The sequence below is a fragment of the Alosa alosa genome, chromosome 4 (genome assembly GCF_017589495.1).
Source record: "Alosa alosa isolate M-15738 ecotype Scorff River chromosome 4, AALO_Geno_1.1, whole genome shotgun sequence".
Lineage (NCBI taxonomy): Eukaryota > Metazoa > Chordata > Actinopteri > Clupeiformes > Clupeidae > Alosa > Alosa alosa.
This window is the reverse complement of record NC_063192.1, coordinates 29,912,185-29,934,501: the sequence shown is the minus strand read 5'-3', so window position 1 is coordinate 29,934,501 and position 22,317 is coordinate 29,912,185. Positions and strand designations below refer to the sequence as shown.

Genomic DNA, 22,317 nt, shown 5'->3' with positions numbered 1-22,317 from the left:
ATAATGCAGAAGTGGTTTTAACAGCATCAGTGTGGTAAGCAATGGTGGGACCAGCTGGAGAGTTTCATTTCTGCCTAGCCTTCCTTATCCAGCTGGGTATTAATTTTGCAACATGGACTGTGTGTGTGTGTGTGTGTGTGTGTGCCTAATTGGAGGTAATGTTGGGCTTACTCAGTTATTGTACAAATAACTGCATAAATCAAGTTATTTTTCTGTATAAATGATTTACTGTATAAATCCAGTTATTTTCCCACATGGGGTTAAAAGCTCTGTTACAGATCCAATGCACTTGGTGGAGGCACTTTAATCTAATGCATGCCGCTTTAGTTGTTAGCAACCTGGTTCATGTCCTGTCAGCCTACCAAGAAAACAATGTTTCAGAACTCAATATCTATTCTTTTCTAAATGTACTTGTAATTAGGACATCATGTCACCTTCACATCAAATATAGCCTACATATGTTTAAGCATCTCAATATCAAAGTTCATATTTGTCTATGGGAAATAACATGGCGTTTTGAAAGATCATACCTGTCAAACTCTGTAGGTGACAAAGTAGAAAAAGCTGCTGGGCAGATTGGCCTACACACTTCTGCCATCTAGTTTCCACTGGATTTTTTGATTGCACCGACAATCAAAAATTCAGTGGAAACTAGATGGCAGAAGTGTGTAGGCCAATCTGCCCACCAGCTTTTCAACTTCACTACCTACAGATGTTTTACCGGTATGATATTTCGAAACGCCATGTTATTTCCCATAGACAATAGGCGTGTTCGACTTCAGGCAGACCTGTGCAGATCTGACTTGATGTGATGCATGCTGGGTTGAACACAATGCATACTGGGATGGACGCAATGCTTACTGGTTAGAAATTTTGTCCGACTTCTGTCAGCTGGGGAGGGACTTACCACCGTGACACCATGTCACATGACCTTAAAATATCGCGGCAGTCTTAGCCTGCAGACAGACCTTCAGTTGCCTTCCACAAGCTGCACGAGCTGAAACACGCCCTCATGACGTCAGTTCAAAGACGTGATAGGGCCATTTGGGAGGAATGTCCTCATGACGATTTTGACAGAAGTCTCATGCTGCTTCTTTATGTTGGAATATGCTAAAATAAACAGAAATCGAAGGGATACCTTCTCATACGTGATTTCTGCAACAATGGTAGGCTAGCCTACTGAAAATGTTTGGATATTCTGTTATTTTCTGCTGTTGGTTAAATAGATAGACACACATATAGGGAAAACACTTGATATTGAATGTATGTGCTACACAAAGCAGGCCTGTTAACTGTATGACAACAGTGGTTTATTTAAACTACATCATAAGAATTTATTTCGTCAGTCATCATGCTCATTTTAATGAGTAAGAATGAAAGTTCTGCTGTGTTTATTGCAAACAACATTCAGCGATATCTCCCTTTGATGTCTCCCGCGAGTCACATCAGGCAGACTGTAGCCTGTCTGTCCGGGATGAGCTGCCCTCTGTTGTAGCTCCTCCCGGCTAGCCTCTGAAGATCACGTTTACGCAGAAAGCCAGACCAAGTCAGACTCAGCCGAAGTCGAACAAGCCTATTACTTTTTCCATGAAATGCAGGCCTGCATTGTAGCACATAAATTCAATATCAAGTGTTTCCCCTATATGTGTGTCTATCTATTTAGCCAACAGCAGAAAATAACAGAATATCCAAACGTTTTCAGTAGGCTAGCCTACCATTGTTGCAGAAATCACGTATAAGAATAGCCTAGAAATCTAGACGCGCCCCTAGCTGCAGCGAATTACATTTGCTGCCAGGGCTAGTCTAGCAACTCTCCGTTGGCTTGTGAGCTCCAGAAATCGAAACTTAATCAGGCCAATGAAATTGTCTATAGAGTCGTTAGGTGGGCTTAACATAATGATTGATGGCAGAGTTGCAACGGTTTGGCTTGAATTCCCTGCTACTTGAAAACAAATAAGATGGATGTTGCTGCTGGCGAACAGTGTGACGAGTGAAGCTTTTTATTAAGTTGGCAAACGTTTGAACTAGCCAACTAGTTCGCTGGTGGGAAACGCATGGGACTCATAGTGCTGCCGCTGTCCTATTGCGTGCAGAGGGAATTTGAAAGACAACTGATTATCCCGCCCCTGATTATCCCGGACTGAGCACTGCGAACGGTGAGTGTCCAGACCCTACATTTTAATGTGGGTCTGGCTCGTCAGGCTAGTATAAGAAGGTATCCCTTCGATTTCTGTTTATTTTCGCATATTCCAACATAAGGAAGCATATGGCAAGCGATTTTAACATTTTCCCGCTAGACTGGATATGTATTGCAGATATCTGTAATTCAGTTTTGCCTAGTCAAAACGAACATTTTAGATATCCGCAATTGAATTCTTCCTATCCATAATTGTCATTTCAGATATCCACAAAGACATTCTTCCTAGGACAAATGGCCACATTTGCCATTCATTTCTATGGGGTTTTTTTATCATTACGGATATCTACAATTCAGTTGCAGATATCCACTATGTGAATTACGGATATCTGCAATTGAATTGTAGATATCTGTAATTCCAGAGATATCTACAATTTGATTCTGACTAGTCATAACTCCAGTTGAAGATATCTTTAATTCACCTCAATTCAAGATATCTACATGTTCCTTTTCAGATATCTTGAATTAAGTTTTGACTAGGCGAAATGACATTGTAGATATCTGTAAATGGAATTTTGACTAGTCAAAATGACGTTGTAGATATCTCAAACTGGAGTTAGGGATAGTCATAATTTGATTGTAGATATCTATTATCAAGTTATAGATATCTTGAATGAGTTTTGATTAGAGATATCTGAAATTGGAGATATCTATAACTTTCATTCTGCCTATTCAAAATGTAATTATAGAAGACAGGAGCTGGCAGCAAAAATTGATGATTCAATGTTGCTTTCATTTTTTCGATTACAGCCAACACTATTATAAATGGAGTTTCCTGTAGATGGTGCTGGTGCATTTAGTAGTATAGGCCTACTAATTTATGTAGGCTACGAAACAGAGATCAAACCAGTTGATAACGTGAGAGTCTAATAAACCACACGGGGTCCCTGAGTTTTAGTTATTTTAGATGTCAACAAGACATTACAGCCATGACTGCTTATTCTTCTTCATAGAAATAAGGAAATAAGCCCACTTTTTCTTCTTTCTTAGGAAAGGTTTTGCCTAGTCAAACCTAAATTACAGATATCTCTATCTGACGTTTCGACTAGTCACAATTACATTACAGATATCTTGAATGACAATTCCAACTATCCAAAATGTAATTGCGACTAGTCAGAAAGACGTTGTTGATATCTACAATGTTAATTCCAGATAGTCAAACTTAGCGGGTAAATGTTAAAATCGCTTGCCATAGAAGCAGCATGAGCCTCCCGTCATAATTGTCATGAGGACATTCCTCCCAAATGGCCCTATCCGTCTTTGAACTGGCGTCATGAGGGGCGTGTTTCAGCTCGTGGAAGGCAACTGCAAGATCTGTCTGCAGGCTAAGACTCAAGCGATATTTTAAGGCCATGTGACATGGTGTCGCTGGTGGTTAGTCCCCTCCCCGCTGACAGAAGTCGGGACAAAATTTCTAACCAGTAAGCATTAGCGCCCATCCCAGTATGCATTGTGTTCAACCCAGCATGCATCACATCAAGTCAGATCTGCACAGATCTGCCTGAAGTCGAACACGCCTATTGTCTGTATGGAAATAACATGGCGTTTTAAATATCATACCGTAAAACATCTGGTAGTGAAGTTGAAAGGTGGTGGGCAGATTGGCCTACACACTTCTGCCATCTAGTTTCCACTGAATTTTTTTGATTGTCGGTGCAATCAAAAAAAATCCAGTGGAAACTAGATGGCAGAAGTGTGTAGGCCAATCCGCTCCAGCAGCTTTTTTCACTTTGTCACCCACAGAGTTTGACAGGTATGATCTTTCAAAACGCCATGTTATTTCCCATAGACAAATATGAACTTTGATATTGAGATGCTTAAACATATGTAGGCTATATTTGATGTGAAGGTGACATGATGTCCTAATTACAAGTACATTTAGAAAAGAATAGATATTGAGTTCTGAAACATTGTTTTTTTTGGTAGGCTGACAGGACATGAACCAGGTTGCTAACAACTAAAGCGGCATGCATTAGATTAAAGTGCCTCCACCAAGTGCATTGGATCTGTAACAGAGCTTTTAACCCCATGTGGGAAAATAACTGGATTTATACAGTAAATCATTTATACAGAAAAATAACTTGATTTATGCAGTTATTTGTACAATGAGTAAGCCCAACATTACCTCAATTAGGCACACACACACACACAGTCCATGTTGCAAAATTAATACCCAGCTGGATAAGGAAGGCTAGGCAGAAATGAAACTCTCCAGCTGGTCCCACCATTGCTTACCACACTGATGCTGTTAAAACCACTTCTGCATTATGCACAAATGCATAATAAATTGTGCGGTGCCATTCTTTTGTGTACTCTAGTGTGCCCCTAAGGCATTGCCCATGGGGCTGGCTGTTTGCCAGGTTTAAATCCAAAGCTGGTTGGCTGCTGTCTAGTTGTCACATGTGGATATGAGCAAACACAACTTTCTTCATTTGGTCATTGTATAGGAACTGAGAGCAAACTATTCATGTTAACGGACAGACAGTCGGACAGAATTTCTAACCAGTAAGCATTGCGTCCATCCCAGTATGCATTGTGTTCAACCCAGCATGCATCACATCAAGTCAGATCTGCACAGATCTGCCGCAAGTCGAACTCGCCTACTTTTTCCATGAAATGCAGGCCTGCATTGTAGCACATAAATTCAATATCAAGTGTTTTCCCTATATGTGTGTCTATCTATTTAGCCAACAGCAGAAAATAACAGAATATCCAAACGTTTTCAGTAGGCTAGCCTACCATTGTTGCAGAAATCACATATAAGAAGGTATCCATTTGATTTCTGTTTATTTTCGCATATTCCAACATAAGGAAGCAGCATGAGACTCCCGTCAAAATGGTCATGAGGGGATTCCTCCCAAATGGCCCTATCACGTCTTTGAACTGACGTCATGAGGGCGTGTTGCAGCTCGTGCAGCTCGTGGAAGGCAACTGCAAGATCTGTCTGCAGGCTAAGACTCCCGCGATATTTTAAGGCCATGTGACATGGTGTCACGGTGGTAAGTCCCTCCCCGGCTGACAGAAGTCGGACAGAAATTCTAACCAGCAAGCATTGCGTCCATCCCAGTATGCATTGTGTTCAACCCAGCATGCATCACATCAGAGCCCGTCTACGGAGAGCCTGGCCACTCCGTATTAAGTCCCATTGTACCGAATTTTGGTTGCAGTTCCACCAGATTTCCACTGGGGGCGATTGCCATGAGTGCAGAATGAATGGGAGTCTATGGAGCTAGACGGCTAAATTTGTGTCTTTCACCTGATTGTCGTTGACAAATCTCAGATTTGATTGTAGTTTGTATAACCTCAACATGGGTTATAGGTCAAAAGTTGAATGAACGAGTACTTATGTCCTTTTGATTTCTTACAGTTTGGGTCATTGTTGCCCAAAACACGCTAGCATTGTGCTAATGAGCGACATCATTGACACGTTTGAAAGGCTTTTTAGAACAATTAAGTGACTTTAAAAATATAATAGTCCACCAAGTGTATTTTCTTTGCCTCCCCTTTCGAATACAATATTCAAATTACTTGGAAAAAAAAATTATATCCCGAGAAAAGTGGATTTTGAGGGGTACAGCTCCATAGACCTCCATGCATTCTGCACTCGTGGACGAGCGCCCTCATGTGGAACCACAAAAGGAACTGCAACCAGTTCAGAAACCGGAAGTTTTCCGAGAGTGGCAGTTCTCCCCTTATTAGACATTCTCTGATCACATCAAGTCAGATCTGCACAGATCTGCCGCAAGTCGAACCAGAGCCCGTCCTATTAGACATTCTCTGGTCGAACTCGCCTATTGAATATGTTCCGACTTTTATTTTGAAGGATTCGCGAATGGGGCCATATTGGAATTTTCTTTACTGTCGCTATAGTGGACCTAGCCTACGTTTTTGTTGTTGTTAATTTGAGATCTGCGTAGAGCCACCAATTCATGTTGCCATGCTTGGTAACTTTGCAAGCGCGATGCAAAGATCGGATGGTCTTCTCCTCGTGCCTCTAACGCTTATTGTCTCAGACTACGGAGGTCACCCCCGTTCATCCTTGGTCAGTTTTTTTACAGGCTATGATTTGAAGGCGACATCACTCTGTGTTCCCTGGTGGTTTCTAGCCAAATGAATGATCTGTAATCAGTGCACCCGGACTCTCTCTCTCTCTCTCTCTCTGTGTAGATGGATGAGATCCATCAACATCTGGGTATGAGTCACAAACAAGCCTGCATCAACCTGGAAAAGGCCACTCAATTCATCACACAAGCATTTCAGGTAGACTAACATTATCTCACACACCAATGAATTTGTAGCATGACCGACTGAGACTATTTGCCATCACTGCGACTCCTTTGCTTTGTCTATCCTCCAGCTCAGTAGCATCAATGGAGAAAAGCACCTTCTACAGTAGGTATACAGAGGTGTATAATGATGGTTCCACACATCAGAACTCGTATCACAGGCCCTGCTTAAAAAGCCAGAGCTTGATGACACTGACTTAAACAATTATAGACCCATCTCAAAATTGCCCTTCTTTCTAAAATCTTGGCTTTCTACTTGACCCTGATTTTGAATTTGAGAAACAGATTAATGCTGTTGTCAAGTCATCTTTTTACCACCTTAGAATCTTAAGTAAAGCCAAAACTATGTTTTCTTTCAAAGACTTTGAGATATTGATTCATGCCTTTATTTCATCCCGCCTGGACTAGGCCCTACTGTAACTCCCTTTATTTTGGTGTCACTCAGTCCACTCTATCCCGACTTCAGATGGTGCAAAATGCAGCTGGAAGGCTGCTCACCAAGTCTAAAAAGACACAACATATTTCTCCAGTTTTGGCATCTCTGCAATGGTTACCAGGGAAATTTAGAGTAGATTACAAAATTCTTTTTGTCTTTAAAGCTTTAAATGGACAATAGGGTGCATCATCCGCCTCACTTTTGAAAAAAATTGAAAATCAATCTGTCCCTAGAATAATTTTGTTCCATTAACCAAATAAAACTTCCATGAGAAATTTTATTGAATTCTATTGATGTTTAGGTGGCCCACCGAGCCTCTAAAGTTTCCAACTAAAGACGTCCATAAAGCTAGGCTGTAAATATCCTTTTTTCTTAAATAACACCAAAAATAATGGGTCTAGCCCTATAATGTCAATGGAAGTTGAATATAAATATGGACTTTTCGCATCATTTGGTGTGAGTCGTGTGTCTCTATCTTTATTACTTCCTGAGATATGGCAGTAGTGTACATTTTCGGGGAAGATGCAATAAAAAATGCCTTTGCCAGGCATTTTCAATAAACAACATGAAAGTAACTATCAATAAAAGCTTGCTGTCATGGGTTTTGCCGGTACCAGATTTGAAGGCTGGAAAACAATATATGTGGTCAGCTAATGTCTTATCGAATGAACCAAATGAGGCCTGGAGGTCATTTTTCATAGACTCCAGAAATAACAAGTCCTCCTTCTTCACCAAGCTTTCAGCGTTCTCTGGCCACAGAGCAAAACTTGTCAGTTTTTCTCCATCTTCTGAAGTTTCTCCAGTGTAGATGGGCTGGTCCGTCGTTTCAGTGGGATAGCTCAGAGTGGCATTTTCATCCAAATCAATGCCATTCATGCCATTTGGGGGCAGCCGTGGCCTACTGGTTAGGGCTTTGGGCTTGTAACCGAAGGGTGCCCACATCCACGGCTGAAGTGCCCAGCTCACTGCGTCGGGAGTAGTGTGTGCTTCACCTCACTGTGTGTTCACTGTGTGCGTAGTTTGTTTCACTAATTCACGGATTGGGATAAATGCAGAGACCAAATTTCATCCTGAACAAGGCCACTGCCAAACCAAATATTCAAGACGATTGTCTTATAGACAGAGTACATTTTGAAGACTGTGGATTGGCATTACTAATAGCCTGACGAGCCAGACCCACATTAAAATGTAGGGTCTGGGCACTCACTGTTGGCAGTGCTCAGTCCGAGGGGTGGGATAATCGGTTGTCTTTCAAATTCCCTCTGCACACAATAGGACAGTGCTGACAGCGCTACGAGTCCCATGTGTTTTCCCACCAGCGGAGCTAGTTTTGGCTAGTTCAAACTTTTGCCAACTTAAAAAAAAGCTTAACGTGTCACGCTGTTCATCAACAGCAACATCCATCTTCTTTGTTTTCAAGTAGCAGGGAATTCAAGCCAAACCGTTGCAACTCTGCCATCAATCATTCTGTTAAGCCCGCCTAACGTCTTTATACACGATTTGATTGGCCTGATAGAAGTTTAATTTTTCCAGCTCACAAGCCAACGGAGAGTTGCTAGACTAGCCCTGGCAGCAAATGTAATTCGCTGCCGCTAGGGTGTGTCTAGATTTCTAGGCTACATTACTAATACACTCTCCACTAGAAGCCATGTTGCAAGAAAGTTCATGTAATCCTGTGTGATACAACTACTACTCTACACTAAACAAAATAGTCCCACGCATGTAGCCTATATCTGATTTGGAATTATGAGATTTTTATAACACCAAAGCAACAACAGTTAAATTAAATGATTAATGACAAGTGTTACAATACACATTAAGGTGTTTTTTAAAAAAAAAAAAAAAACGTTATGACAACATAAAGAAACCCAATGTTTATCCAATGAGCTGTGTGCTTTATGCCCTTAATACAGTTATTATTCAAATAACTACTGGCTCACAAATTGATAATAGTGAAATATACCCCCATAGTCACCCATATTGCGAGGTGATTTCCTGAATTTGGCAACAATTTCGACCATTCATAATGGTTGATGGTGGGCCACCTAAATATTATTCAATTTACTTCAAAATTTACCAGGAATGTTTTTTCGCTTATTGGAACATAATAAGCAGACAGATTAATTTGCATATGTCAAGGCGGATGATGCACCCTAATGGACAAGCTCCCCAATACTGTACCTAAGTGAGCTTGTACACTTTCACTGCCCTCCCAGAACTCTGAGGTCATCAGATAAACTACTGCTCTCAGTACCTCAGAGTCGTCTAAAAAATAAAGGTGACTGTGCTTTTTCAGTAGCTGGGCCCAAGTTGTGGAACAACCTCCCTTTTCACATTAGATCTACACCAATAGGCTATATATATATATATATGAACATATTGTTTTACTTTTATTTTCCTGTTGTGCTTTTTTTTGTGCCTTGATTCATTTTGTCTTCTATTATCTATTTATTTATCTGTTTTTTTTTTTTTAGCTCTTTGGTCAACCACAGGTTGTTTTAAATTGTGCTATATAAATAAACTTGACTTGACAGGCAAAATAATTTTTATTTCTGAACCGTAGGCTACCTTCACAAGACACAATTTTCTGTTAGTTGGAAGGTAGCAGCCCTCCCACCTGCTAGTCTGCTGACACTTGATTGTATGTTTTGAAATCAATGACGAAGAATATTCACACTGGACAGCTTTTCTTATTGGGTCTCACTGGGTGGTAAAAGTTGGCATGACTGTCAGGTGCATTAAAGCTGTTCTATAGAGTTTATCTATAATAGCTAACCACCTTAAAGGACATGCGAACACTAACAACAGCACAGCTGTTACTGGTAAGAGCCTTCTAGGATGCCAGTTTGGTTCTTTTGGCAGATTGGTTGACGGCAGGCTGTGATAGCCTGGCCACACCCACCTGGATCTCCTTTCTGGGAGATACTAGTCTGGAACACCATAATTCACTAATGTTTCCATGGGTTCCAGAAAGGCTGCCAAATCAGCGACTATAGTTATAGTTATAGCGCTATAGTTTTGAAATCGAAAGTGGCTGTGGCAAACGGTAGTGATAGAAATGCATGGGGTTTAGTTCATAATGCCAATATGGCAGTTGTCTACACGTAGCCCATCCCTTCCGCAGCCAAAAGTCAACATGTGAATACATCGCGGCAATCATGTTGTGTGTTGTGAATACATCGGACCAATTATGTGTTGTGATCTCTCCGCTTGAGCGAGTTTGGTGTTGTAAAGCCTTGCGCGCGCGCAGTTCTGCCCGAAATAGATGCCCAATAAGTGCCCAAAGTGTGTTGCAATATGGCCGCTGAGTGGAGGGACTTGCCTAAAGGGACTTTGCACTTACCCTTAAAAGTAATTTTAAACGTTACCATGTTTGCTGTTGGTATGTATCAGCATGAAGTAGGTAGAAACCAGGAGCTCAGCATGTTGATTGGCCGTCTGGAGGAGAGGGAGGCGGAGTCTGAGAAGAGCCTGACGGAGCATGTGCAGTCAAACCGACAGCTGACGCTGAAGATTGAAGAACTACAGAAACTCCTACAGGAAAAAGACAACTCACTCACACAAGCCAATCAGGTGTGTGTGTGTGTGTGTGTGTGTGTGTGTAGAGGAAGAAAACTCACTGAGTTGCAAATTCACATTTACTCTGTAATTCCATTAGAGATTACTGTACAGTACATGGCAAATTAGTTTTAGGTGTAGAATGTGTGTTGTATGATTTCAGCCCCCCCCCCCTCTCTCTGTCTGTGTGTGTGTGAGTGAGTGAGAGAGATGAGCAGGATTTTAACAGACATAATGTGTGTGTGTGTTCATAAAGACTGTGGCTCTCCTGAAGAATGAACTAAGGGATGTTCAAAGCCAGCAGAGTAACCATAGGTACGCACACACACACACACACACACATGAACATATTACGAAATCCACCATAGACTGCATATTGATGTTGTATGTTTTTTATTTGTCCTTCTACAATGCCTTTGGCGATAGTTTGGGAACATTTGGGAGAGATCTTTGATGGAGCACTATAGTTAGAATTTCTGTCAGCAAACTTCGACCATCATCTTTCTACCTTTAACCTTTGAACTCTGACCCTGACAGGCCAGTTCAGGAAGTAAAGGAATGGCTGCAGAGCGGGGAGAGCCAGCTCAAGGTAGAGACATAGACACAGACACACTTTTATGGAGAGAAATCCAGTCTCATCAAGTCTGACACATACACACACACACACACACACACACACACATACACACATACACACACACACAGCCTACATACACAGACATCTGATATGTGTGTTTTCCAGCAAATGAAGACTCCCAGCTCTCCTCTCCAGTCAGACCAGCTGAGACCAGCTGAGGAGACACTGTTCTGGTCAGAACCGCCGATCTCTACTAACATCCAGAGTTCACTGGTCTCTTCTCAGGAGCCGAGTCCACTGGTGTCATCCGATGAAGAAAATCCACTGGTCCGGTCTAATGCTAAAAGTCAGCTAGTCTTGTTTGATGGTCAGCCCTCTCAGTTGCTGGTCTGGACCGACTTTCAGGGTCCAGTCTCTGGGATTAAAGAGGAAGAGGGCAGTGATAGAGATGAAGATTACAGACAATCTGGTAAGGAGTTGTAGGACACACACACACACAGTCATACACGAGGAGTTTCTGATGTTCTGGATAGAAAAAAACCTCTTCCTTTTTGTTCTGTTGATTATGTACCTCATTGTCCTTTCTCTCTCACAGAAGGACTTTGTAGTTGAAAGTGGCATATATATGTAATAAAATTCTTCTTTTCTCGTCCTACAGTAGAGGGAACTGATCCTAAAACAGAACAGACCATTTCTTCAGCTGCAGACATTAAACCTGAACTGCTGCAGGTATGGCATGAGTTTGGATTGCAGGTCATGGTATTCGTGGTGCACAGTATGTTAATTAAAGGTGCTATATAGAGTTTTATTTTAATTTAAAACATACAAAAAATGACCTTGGGTAGGAAAAGAATGTGAAGAATCAACCGTCTTATCCTAATATCAAAAACGCCGAGATGCCTTAGAATCTATGCTGTCCAGATATCCAGTGCTTCCTGTCACTTTCCACTGTCCTGTCCAAATAAAGGCAAAAAGCCCCAAAAAAATATACTTAAGAATCAACTGGCACAACTGGCTACAGCGCCCGTATTCAGGTCCAAGTGCCCATGTAGTCTGAGCGAATTAGGGTTGAAGGTGGCAGTAAATAGAGCGAAAGCATATTTTTGTGAGAAATGTCAAAACCTATGTTAGATCACATCCTAAGGGTATATGCTTTCAGGAAATATATGGTTTAGGTGGTTGAATCAGTTTCCCTAAATGGTACAGCCCAAAAAGGTATCAGCCATATACTATTTAGCAATATACAATATATTATGCATGGGTAGCATACTAATGACGAGAGTGGGACATGTCTCATGTCATGGTAGATCACATCCTGAGGGTATAAGCTTTCAGAATATATATGGTTTATATGGTTGAATCAGGTTTTCCTCCATGGTACAGACCAAAATATATTAGGTGTACACTTTTTTCACCTTGATCCATAAAATCCCATTCATTTCAATTGGGAATTTACTTACCGTAATAGGCTGTATAAACCTTCAGTTTGGAAAGTCCATTGCACATTGTCATGTGGGGGCATAGACAAACAAAATTAAACAGGTTTGTTTTTTAGTTCATAAAGGACATTTGTGAGAAGGGTTATGGCGATTGTGTAAGAATTGCTATCGCATCTATTACACTACCTAAAAACACCTCCACTGACCAAGAAACCTGGTGAAGTTCATTATCAACAGTGATATGGGCGGGTGCACAACACACCATGCTTCTCTCATCCACAAACATGCACCGGTGCACATCCATACAAAACATTACAAATGACACGATTACAATGGGAAACATAATAAGAATAAAGATATTACGAAATACATCTCACAGTGAGTAGTTATTCATCATCTTTTGCAAATTGGTAATGACAGATAAAAGTGATTAGGCGAGGCGAGAGGCAAATATGAAGCATGGCTGAAGACTCACTGTTATAGAGATATAAGCAGCAACTCCTCTGCAGGATAAATGTCCTTGGGTTTTTTATTCAGTCATTCGAACATTATTGGGGTAAGTGTTGCTTTCTTTCTAGCTATGTTTTCGATGGTAACCTATTTCCAGTCAATAGGGAAAGCAACTGTGTATATAACTGTTTTGTCGTTGACTATGAGACCACGGTGAAGTTAGTTTCACTTTGCCAATGAGTTCAAATAATAGACGAGTGCAAATGCATGTGGGCTATACTCTGCTATAGGTTTTAGTAAAGCATTTAGTAGAATAACTGCGAAATATGTTCAAACTATTCGCCAGTGACCATGTGTTTTAGACTGTCATGATAGGGCCCAATGTGTTCATTGAGCCCTTATTGTAAGTAAGTTGTTTGATATGGATCTTTCCACTGGCATGGGAGATATTGGATAATATCCAGATGTGCTGCAAGCATAAGATTTTGGGCAGTAATCAATAAAATGTGCTTTTGCTGTATTTACTGCCACCTTTGACCCTTTTTCAGGCTAATTCGCTTAGACTAACGGGGACCCGGGTTTGAGTCCGGCCTGGGTGGTGTGGTTAAGCTGTGGTGAAATGGCAGGGGTAAGCTAAACAAATAGGCTTGGTGCCAAGAATGACCGATAAGGACTTGAAGCCTGGAGTGACTGGTCAGCAAGGTTAGAGGTCAGAAGAAGTAATTAGCATGAAGCCTCAGCTACCTATGTCTACACTAATTTGGTGAAGAAGACATAGGAGATGTCTTCTATTCTGAGTTCACACAAACAAGTGACGATTCTTTACAGGGGTATAAGAGCCATGTACAAAATGTAAGAATCAGCTTACTTCATGAACTAATGCTCACAACACAGTCTGGATTGCACTAAAGCTACACATCTTAAAGTATTCTTTCACTTTGTCTAAATTATTCTAGTTTTAATCAGTGGATTGGAATTTGACACGACACGCTCAAGACAACTAGAATCCTACAGAATTCCACTTGGCTTTTTTAAACTCAGCCCATGTCATCAGACATGCTAACTGCAAACTGTTATTGAGGTCAATTAAGGTCAGACAAGTTAAAGCTAATAAAACAGTTAAACCATCATCAGATATAAAAATAGTAGAAAAATAATGCATTTAATTTAAGGAATATTCAAAACTGGTCATTTAACACTGATGTTTGCCTTTTGTATTTGTCATTTCACACTTGAACTTTAGGTACAAGAGAAGTCAAACATGGCTCCAGTCCTGTGTTCCAAAACAGATCTGTCCCCTTCAGACCAACAAGCTCTGGTCCAGTTAAGGACTGTGTCCGTGGTGCTGGTGGACTGTTGTAGAACACTGGGCCAGCAAAAGACAGACGACAGCAACAGAAAGCAGCCCAACACTCGTAAGATCTCTCTCTCTCTCTCTCTCTCCCTTCACTCACTCTGACATGAGATTATATACAAAACTGACAAGAAATTATACACAAAAGTGATATTTGAGCACATGTCATTATAAAAGAAAATAAATCAAAGGCCCACACAACACAACGTTCCATACTGGATTTGGCTTGCAGGGTAGCATTTGAGACCCCTGGTCTAAATAACTAGCTGGTAAAACCAGATTTATTCTCTTCATGAAGAGAGTCTGGCCTCTCATATTTGCGTATCGTTTTCAACTCTAGCATTGTAATGGCCGTAGTCTTTACGTCAACTTTGAAATCATTGGTCATTCTTATGGCCATGCTTGATATTCAGAGCATGTTGAATGGTATTGTCATGTTGTCATCCCATGTAATCCCATGAATACCGTATGTTTTAATTCCATATCGCCCACCCCTACTCATATAACATGATGTAATAAAACTGTACATGTTTTATGTGCTATACATAGGTGTGTGTGTGTGTGTGTGTGTGTGTGTGTGTGTGTGTGTGTGTGTGTGTGTGTGTGTGTGTGTGTGTGTGTGTTTTGGCAGAAGCATCATCTCTCTCATCCTCGGAGACCCCAGCATTCCCCTCCATGTCACATACAGAGACAGAGAAATCCAAAAAACACTCCTGTTCTGTGTGTGGTAGAAACTTCCACTTCCGGTCTCAGCTCAGGAAACATCATTATGTCCACACAGGTAGGAGGCCACACTCCTGCTCCTTGTGTGGTAGGGGATTCACTTCACTTAGCGATCTCAAAAGGCATCAGTACACCCACACAGGAGAGAGGCCATTCCAAGTTTACCTGTAAAGGAAATCTCAAAATACACCAGTGGATTCACTCAGGAGAAAGGCCTTACTCATGTCCCCAGTGTGGCAAGAGTTTTGTGCGACGAGTCCATCTGAAAGTCCATCAGCACATTCACACAGGAGAGAGGCCATTCCTGTGCACTGACTGTGGTAAGACGTTTACCTATGAAGGAGATCTCAGAAAACACCAGCGCATTCACACAGGAACAAAGCCATTCCAGTGCACTGATTGTAGTCAGAGGTTTACTTACAACGGAGATCTCAAAAAGCATCAGCAGATTCACACAGGAGAGAGGCCGTACCACTGCGATCAGTGTGGCAAGAGCTTCACTCGAGGGGACAGTCTTAAAATACACCAGCGCATTCACACAGGAGAGAGGCCATTCCTGTGCACTGACTGTGGTAAGAAGTTTACCTGTGAAGGAAATCTCAAAAGGCACCAACGCATTCACACAGCAGAGAGGCCACATTTTTGCACTCAGTGTGGCCAGAGTTATTCTTCTCTTCATTGTCTAAAAAAACACCAGAATAAACATTTCGGACAGAATATGTAGACTTGCCGTGAGATATACTATTTCAAGTTCTGTGTTCCAGTTTTTCAACAGTTATGTTTCTCCATGTGTGTAGTCTGATGTTTCTATTAAAAGGTTTGATTCCCGGCCCGTGGTCCTTTCCGGATCCTATCCTGACTCTCTCTCCCATTCACTTCCTGACATTCTCCACTGTCCTATCCGCATTAAAGGCATAAAAAAGCCCCAAAAAATACATAAATACAAAAAAAAGTGTATGAATGTATTCAAAGCTATTGCGTATTTCATGCCAATACATTATTTCTCTGTAGGTGTGGTTGCATGTATGAATTTTGTGGAGAGTTTTGCACATGGTTTGTTTTGGTGAATGTGTGTCATCTATTTGTTTTATAGTATCCCAGAAATTCTGAACCCAAATCTGAGCCTTGACATTTGGAGTCTATTCATTTAGCTTTGGGACACACATACACATGAGCAAGCTATTTATTTAGCATAGGCATTCTTTTCCCAGCCAACAGCCAGACATAATATTGACATCTGGCCTGATGAACATGGCCAAGGAGAGAGGGGGCCCCTAATTTCAGTGCTATGCAAAGTCAGTCTTTAAGCAAAGTTCTTGTAAATGAACCAATGGCATTACATTTGTATTTAGGATCTTTTTCATGGTATTACATTTGCAAATAGATATGGCTTAGTTATTAAGCAGGCTTCAGTTAGACTGGCCAGCATCTAGAGTAGCGCCCACAGTATTATTCACAGCAATCAGGATTGTATTCCATGGTTTTGGATGGTACCTTTGAATTTCTTTGTTGTTCTCTATCTGGCCCTACCCCAGCAACGTTGTGGCCTTGACCAGAGAGAGTCTACCATGGTGGAACAACATGTGCACTGGGCATGTCATGTCTATGTACAACCCCAAAACAGAAAAAGTTTATGTAAAATGCAAATAAAAACAGAATGTGATAATATACAAGTCTCATAAACCCATATTTAGCAGCAAAAACACACACAGACAACATATCTAATGTTGAAAATGGAAATTTGGACTATTTCATGGAAAATACAGCGAAAATAAGTATTGAACACGTCAACATTTTTTTCAGTAAGTATTCTTCCAGTGAGGCTATTCGCATGAAATTTTCACCGGACATTAGTATTAACTTAGGTAATCCACACATATAAAAATCCAAACATTAATGTCTAAAAGTAGTGTTATGAGTAAAAAAGTGGAATGGCACAGGGAAAAAGTATTGAACACGCTAAGAAAAAGCAGTACACAAACGCAAAGAATGGCAAGGAACAAACTGGAATCTATAAGTAGTTAGAGAAAGTATCCCTCCTATCTGTACAAATTGATATAAGCTGGGTTAGTACATACTGGTGGGCTATAAAAAGGTTTTTTGTTAGCAAGGTGTCACACAAGAAACATTTCATGGTGGGTAAAAGCAAAGAGCCCTCCCAAGATCTTTGCAACCTTCCTGTTGCAAATCATATTACTGGTTACAGATGCACTTCAAAACTTCAGAATCATCCAGCAAGCAGTATTGGAGCCATTATTTGCAAGTGGAAGGAACATCACTACATCATCAACTGGCCATGCACAGGATCTCCTTGCAAGATTTCTGACCAGGAAGTCAGAAGGATAGTCAGAAGAGTAGCCTAAGAGCCAAGGACCACTCTGAGAAAGCTCCAGAAAGATTTGGAGGCAGCAGGTACAATTGTTACAGAGAAAATCATAGGTAATGCACTCCACCGCCATGGCCTCTATGCACGCTCATCCCGCATGACTCTATTGCTGAAGAAAAACATGTCAAAGCTCGTTGAAAGTTTGCTACACAACATTTGAACAATCCTATGAAATACTGAGACAATGTATTCTGGTTAAAAATTTAACTTTTCGGATGTCATACTACACACCATATTTGGAGGAGAAATGGCACTGTGCATCACCCTAAAAATACCCTACCAACAGTGAGGTTTGGTGGTGGCATCATGGTGTGGGCTGTTTTTCATCTCATGGTACTAGCAGACTTCATACAGTTGAAGGAATGATGAATGGAGTCATTTTGTTCCGGAAGAATCTTTACATCCACCAGGATGATGATGATGAGACATGGCTAGACCTTCCAGCAGGACAATGATCCAAACCATTCAGCAAAGGAAACTCTCATTTGGTTTCAGAGAAAGGAAATCAAGGCCCTGACTTTAATTCAATTGAACAGTTTTGGAAGTTAACTAAAGATCAGGATTCACAACAGGGACCCCTGAAATCTTCAATATTAAAGGACTATCTGTTTAAAAGAATGGGCCAAACTCACACCAGAATACTGTGACTGATTAGTTTCATCATACAGGAAATGCCTTAAAGCTGTCATTATGAATAAAGGCTTTTCCACAAAGTATTTAAGAAATTTCAGCAGGTGTGTTCAATACTTTTTTCCTGTGTCATTCCACTTTATTGCACATAACTCTACCTATGGACTTTAATGTTTGGATTTTTTTATATGGGTGGATTATCTGAGTTAATACTAATGTCTGGTGAAAATGTCATGCAAATAGCCTCATTGGAAGTATACTTACTGAAAAAAATGTTGACGTGTTCAATACTTATTTTCCCCGCTGTATATGTTAATTTTGAATTTGATGGCAGCAACATGCTTCTGAAAAAGTTGGGACGGGAGCATGTTTACCACTGTACTGCTTCACCTCTTCATTTAACAAAATTCTGTAAATGTTTAGGAACTAAGGAGACTATTTGTTAGAATTTTGAGAATGAAATGTTGTCCCATAATTCCTAATAAACGATTTCAGTTGTTCAACAGTATGGGATATACTTAGTCATGTTTTTTCATTGTAAATTATGCATTTGTTAGAATTTTGAACAAATGTGGTCCCATAAAACAGGCCATTTTAGAACATGGACTCTTCCTCTATGGATAAATATTATTTTAAATATGTTCAGAATTCATTTTGCCATTGTTTTCCTGAAATATTCAAGGTCTTCGCTGGAATCGATATTGCCTGGATGGCAGTATATGTTGCTCAAAATTCTGCTTGGGTGGGGGAAAACATACCTTTGCCATACGACTATTATAGTTACTACTAACTAGTTACTTACCCCAATCCTTAAGAAGTGAGAGAGCAGTTATGTTAGGATGGAATTAATAACTATAGTGATATGTTTATTAAATATAATTTGTGTTACAACCTGGTACATTAATGAAATCAAATAGCACCACTATCTACAGTTCTACATTTCCGCCTTCACATTAAAGAATTAGAACTTGTGCAGAACTTGTCTTTCCCTACAAGCTTTAAACTTGGCTTAACTCATTCCCATGAATAGGGGTACTGATTGAAAGAGGTTTTGGGATACTATGTTATGTTTCCAAGCTGATATTCACTTTGAAAACTGGTTCTCTTTAGGCGGAGATTGTTTTTTTCATGTTCTAGTTCTGTTGTCTCTTACACTGTACAATAAATGTTCATTCTGACACTTCTGCAGACAGCCCATAAGTGTTAGCTTTCATTTGATACCTTTTTATGTATATGGTCTTTGTGGTTGTGGAGATACTCAACATTTATTGTTGGCATGTCGTGTTGAGCAGGAAACCAAAAAATTGGCCTGAAATTGCAAGTCACACAAAAAAAATCAGCTTGACAAACACCCTAATATCTTACCTATAGGTGTCTTCTACCTAAAATAAATTGGTGACAGCTTGTACCAAAACATGTCCGCAAAAGTCTTAACGGAAACCCTTTTCAGAATTGGCCCCCTGACTATAAGTAAAATAATGAGGAAATATCCAACCTTTAAGGACACCAATTTTCTTTGTGAATGAATAATGTATCATGTAATGTATCATGTATCATGTAAGTCCCTTCAGGGCGGAACAAGACAAGGTCCGGTTCGCCCTGTCGGGACTTGTTTTCCCAATAATGACAGGCGTTCTATACATTATCCCGCTTATTACACTGCTACTTGCCAAAACGAAATAATAAACTCCCCACGATATGACTTTAGCCTACATAGCCTACTCCTAGCCTTGTTACCGTTCATCGTAGCATTTGCTGAAACAAATAGTTGGCAACACACGCTGAACTTGAATCAAACATTCTTTAGAACACTGATCAACCGTCTGCTTTCACTTTTGAATGAAGTTCCAGTCCTTGCGTAGTAATATGAAATACCTGAATTAGAAGCACAAACTCCGTTGCCATTGACAGCGGTCATTATTTTTTTCAGAGGTCCTTTCCTAGAAAATAATGACCACTAGAACTTTGGGAAATCCCATTCAAGTCAATGGAGCGTTCTACTTGTCTTGTGAAGAGCCGTGTAATAAAAATAAACTAGATGTACCGCATAGCGGTACAAAATATGACCGCCGCTCAGTCCTGTACATCCATTCCGCGAAAATAAATCATATTAATGAATTTGTCTCCATCTTCTACTCCATCCCCCACTCTTGAAACTTTTGTGTATGCTTGTTTGGAATGTGTGTTTGCGGGCCGCACACAAAGTAGCCTACTGGCGCTGCAAAGGTGAATAGATTTGTAACACTTGCCAAAAAAATTGTTATAAACCTTTAAAATATCTAAACAATCACAAGTAGGGCAGTTCATCACAGTCCATCCATTGCAACTGGACTGATGAAAGGTCACCTTTAGGCTACATTGTATTTGGGAAAAGCAGAAGGTAGCAGCAGAATAATTTATTTATTTATTATTATTATTAAACAAAACAATCCTGTCAGTTCCATGCAGTTTTCAACAGCCATCAAGAAGAGAGGTCATGTCATGGATTTTTGTGAATGTTTCTTCTTCTACATATGCATACGTTTAGTCATCTAGTTCATATGATATTCAACTTTATTGTCAATGCACAAATTAAATACCAGTAGTCTAAAACAAAATGCCGTTGTACCCAGTGGTGCAAATAACTGAAATGCGTTGCTAGACTGTTTATACACATTTTAACAGGCCAAGTTGAAGAGCTACTGTCCGTTATTGTTTGTGCAAATAATATACCGATTCATGTTCCTTGCATTTGCAACTATGAGGGTCCATGGTTAGTCTGGCTTTCGCCAGACCAAGCTCAATCTTTTAAGAAATCGAAAAGGAATCGCCAGCAGATCAGGCTGAGTTCACCCAGCCTAGTCCATTGTAGGCGCCCGATAGAAATATTGTTTAATTTTGCAAGTGAGATATCCACGCACTGGCGACGTGTTCGCCCGGTTTCAGAGCTATTCTAAATGCAAAAATGCATAGAGGGAGTTATGACAAAACCGTGACTGTTAACAAACTATAAGCTACAGTGATGGCCAAAAGTATTGGCACCCATGCTAAAGTTGACTGAAAAGAGGGATATAAAATCATCTTTTGGAAATTGATCTTAATGCCTTAAGTGAAAAATGAGGAAATATCTAACCTTTAAGGACACCAATTTTCTCATGCTCATTGAGCTCAATGCAAATCAAACCAGCTAATAGGCTAACTGAAATAACACCCATGCCAATCTCTAGGTATGGTGAAGGGTATGTGATGATGTGGGGCTATTTTAATTCCAAAGGCCAAGGTAACTTTATCAGGATGCACAGTATTCTGGATCCATGAAATAACTGGCCTTTAAAAATAAAAATCTGCCTGTCTCTGGGGAATTTAACATAGGGGTGGGAATACTTATGACCCCTGTATTTTAAGGAAGAACATTTATTTATTTATGATACATTATTCATTCACTAAGAAAATTGGTGTCCTTAAAGGTGACCAAAAGAAACCAAAAGACCAAAAGAAACCATCACGTAGCGAACGTGTTGTGGCTAACTCACTTAGCTCCTGTTAGTAGCCTAGGTTATGGTTATAAGCAAATGAGATGACAGTCGAAAAATGCAATAAGTGCTGTTATCAATGTTCTTGGTAGCCTATAACCGCATTTATGGTTTTCTACAAATACACAATAATCAAATTGGCCTCTATCACTCAACCAATGCTAACGGTAACATTATTTTACCTAGGGCCTACTCTAGGCTATTGATATAATTTAAGATTAACGTAGCCTACCTGCAGTAAAAACCAAGCATGTCCGATTAACATTCGCAGATTTATTTCGGCTTCAAGAAGAAATGGGAATTACATGTCATGCAGAAATCATCCTACCCTTATTAGACGTTCTCAGTGGTAAACTATAGTCTTGTCCTTGTAGGAAGCGTAGTGTCTTTCCAACAACCCACTTTAGATTAACTTCCAACAAAATTACGTCTCTCTGCAGCGATGCGCCATCTGGTGGACAAGCGACTTCGTGGCGTAATACTGGAAATGCAGCCAAATTATTATTATGATGAATATTTGGTTTCCTTTAATCCTACTGAATTTGTAATTATGTATCGGCTGTTGTAATTGCGATACTGATGGTATGTTGCCTGTGTGTGTGTGTGTGTGTGTGCGTGTATATGTGTGCATCTACAGGCCAATGAGTGTACAGTCACTAAATGTACACATAACTTAATTTTTAGACCCCCATGGATGAAATTCTACGAAACTTGGCATACCCCCAGAGAATGACATAAAACACATAAAATTTGGTGCAGTTATGAATAT

At 40.3% G+C, this 22,317-nt stretch overlaps 1 protein-coding gene across 3 annotated transcripts; it reads left to right on the top strand.

Moving 5' to 3' along the window:
* The first annotated feature begins 5,945 nt into the window (after positions 1-5,945).
* On the top strand, positions 5,946-16,646 carry LOC125292876 (histone-lysine N-methyltransferase PRDM9-like). Of its 3 annotated transcripts, none has more exons than XM_048240398.1 (9): positions 5,946-6,239; positions 6,365-6,457; positions 10,313-10,492; positions 10,734-10,792; positions 11,015-11,066; positions 11,220-11,523; positions 11,713-11,783; positions 14,187-14,358; positions 15,079-16,646. In XM_048240398.1, the coding sequence occupies exons 1-9, from the start codon at positions 6,135-6,137 to the stop codon at positions 15,189-15,191; spliced, it is 1,149 nt and encodes a 382-aa protein (XP_048096355.1). In that variant the 5' UTR covers positions 5,946-6,134; the 3' UTR covers positions 15,192-16,646. The 3 variants fall into 3 exon arrangements, with proteins under 3 accessions (XP_048096355.1, XP_048096354.1, XP_048096353.1); XM_048240397.1 differs by having other exon boundaries at positions 5,948-6,239; positions 11,340-11,523; positions 14,929-16,646; XM_048240396.1 differs by having other exon boundaries at positions 5,949-6,239; positions 14,929-16,646.
* Positions 16,647-22,317: the final 5,671 nt, after the last annotated feature.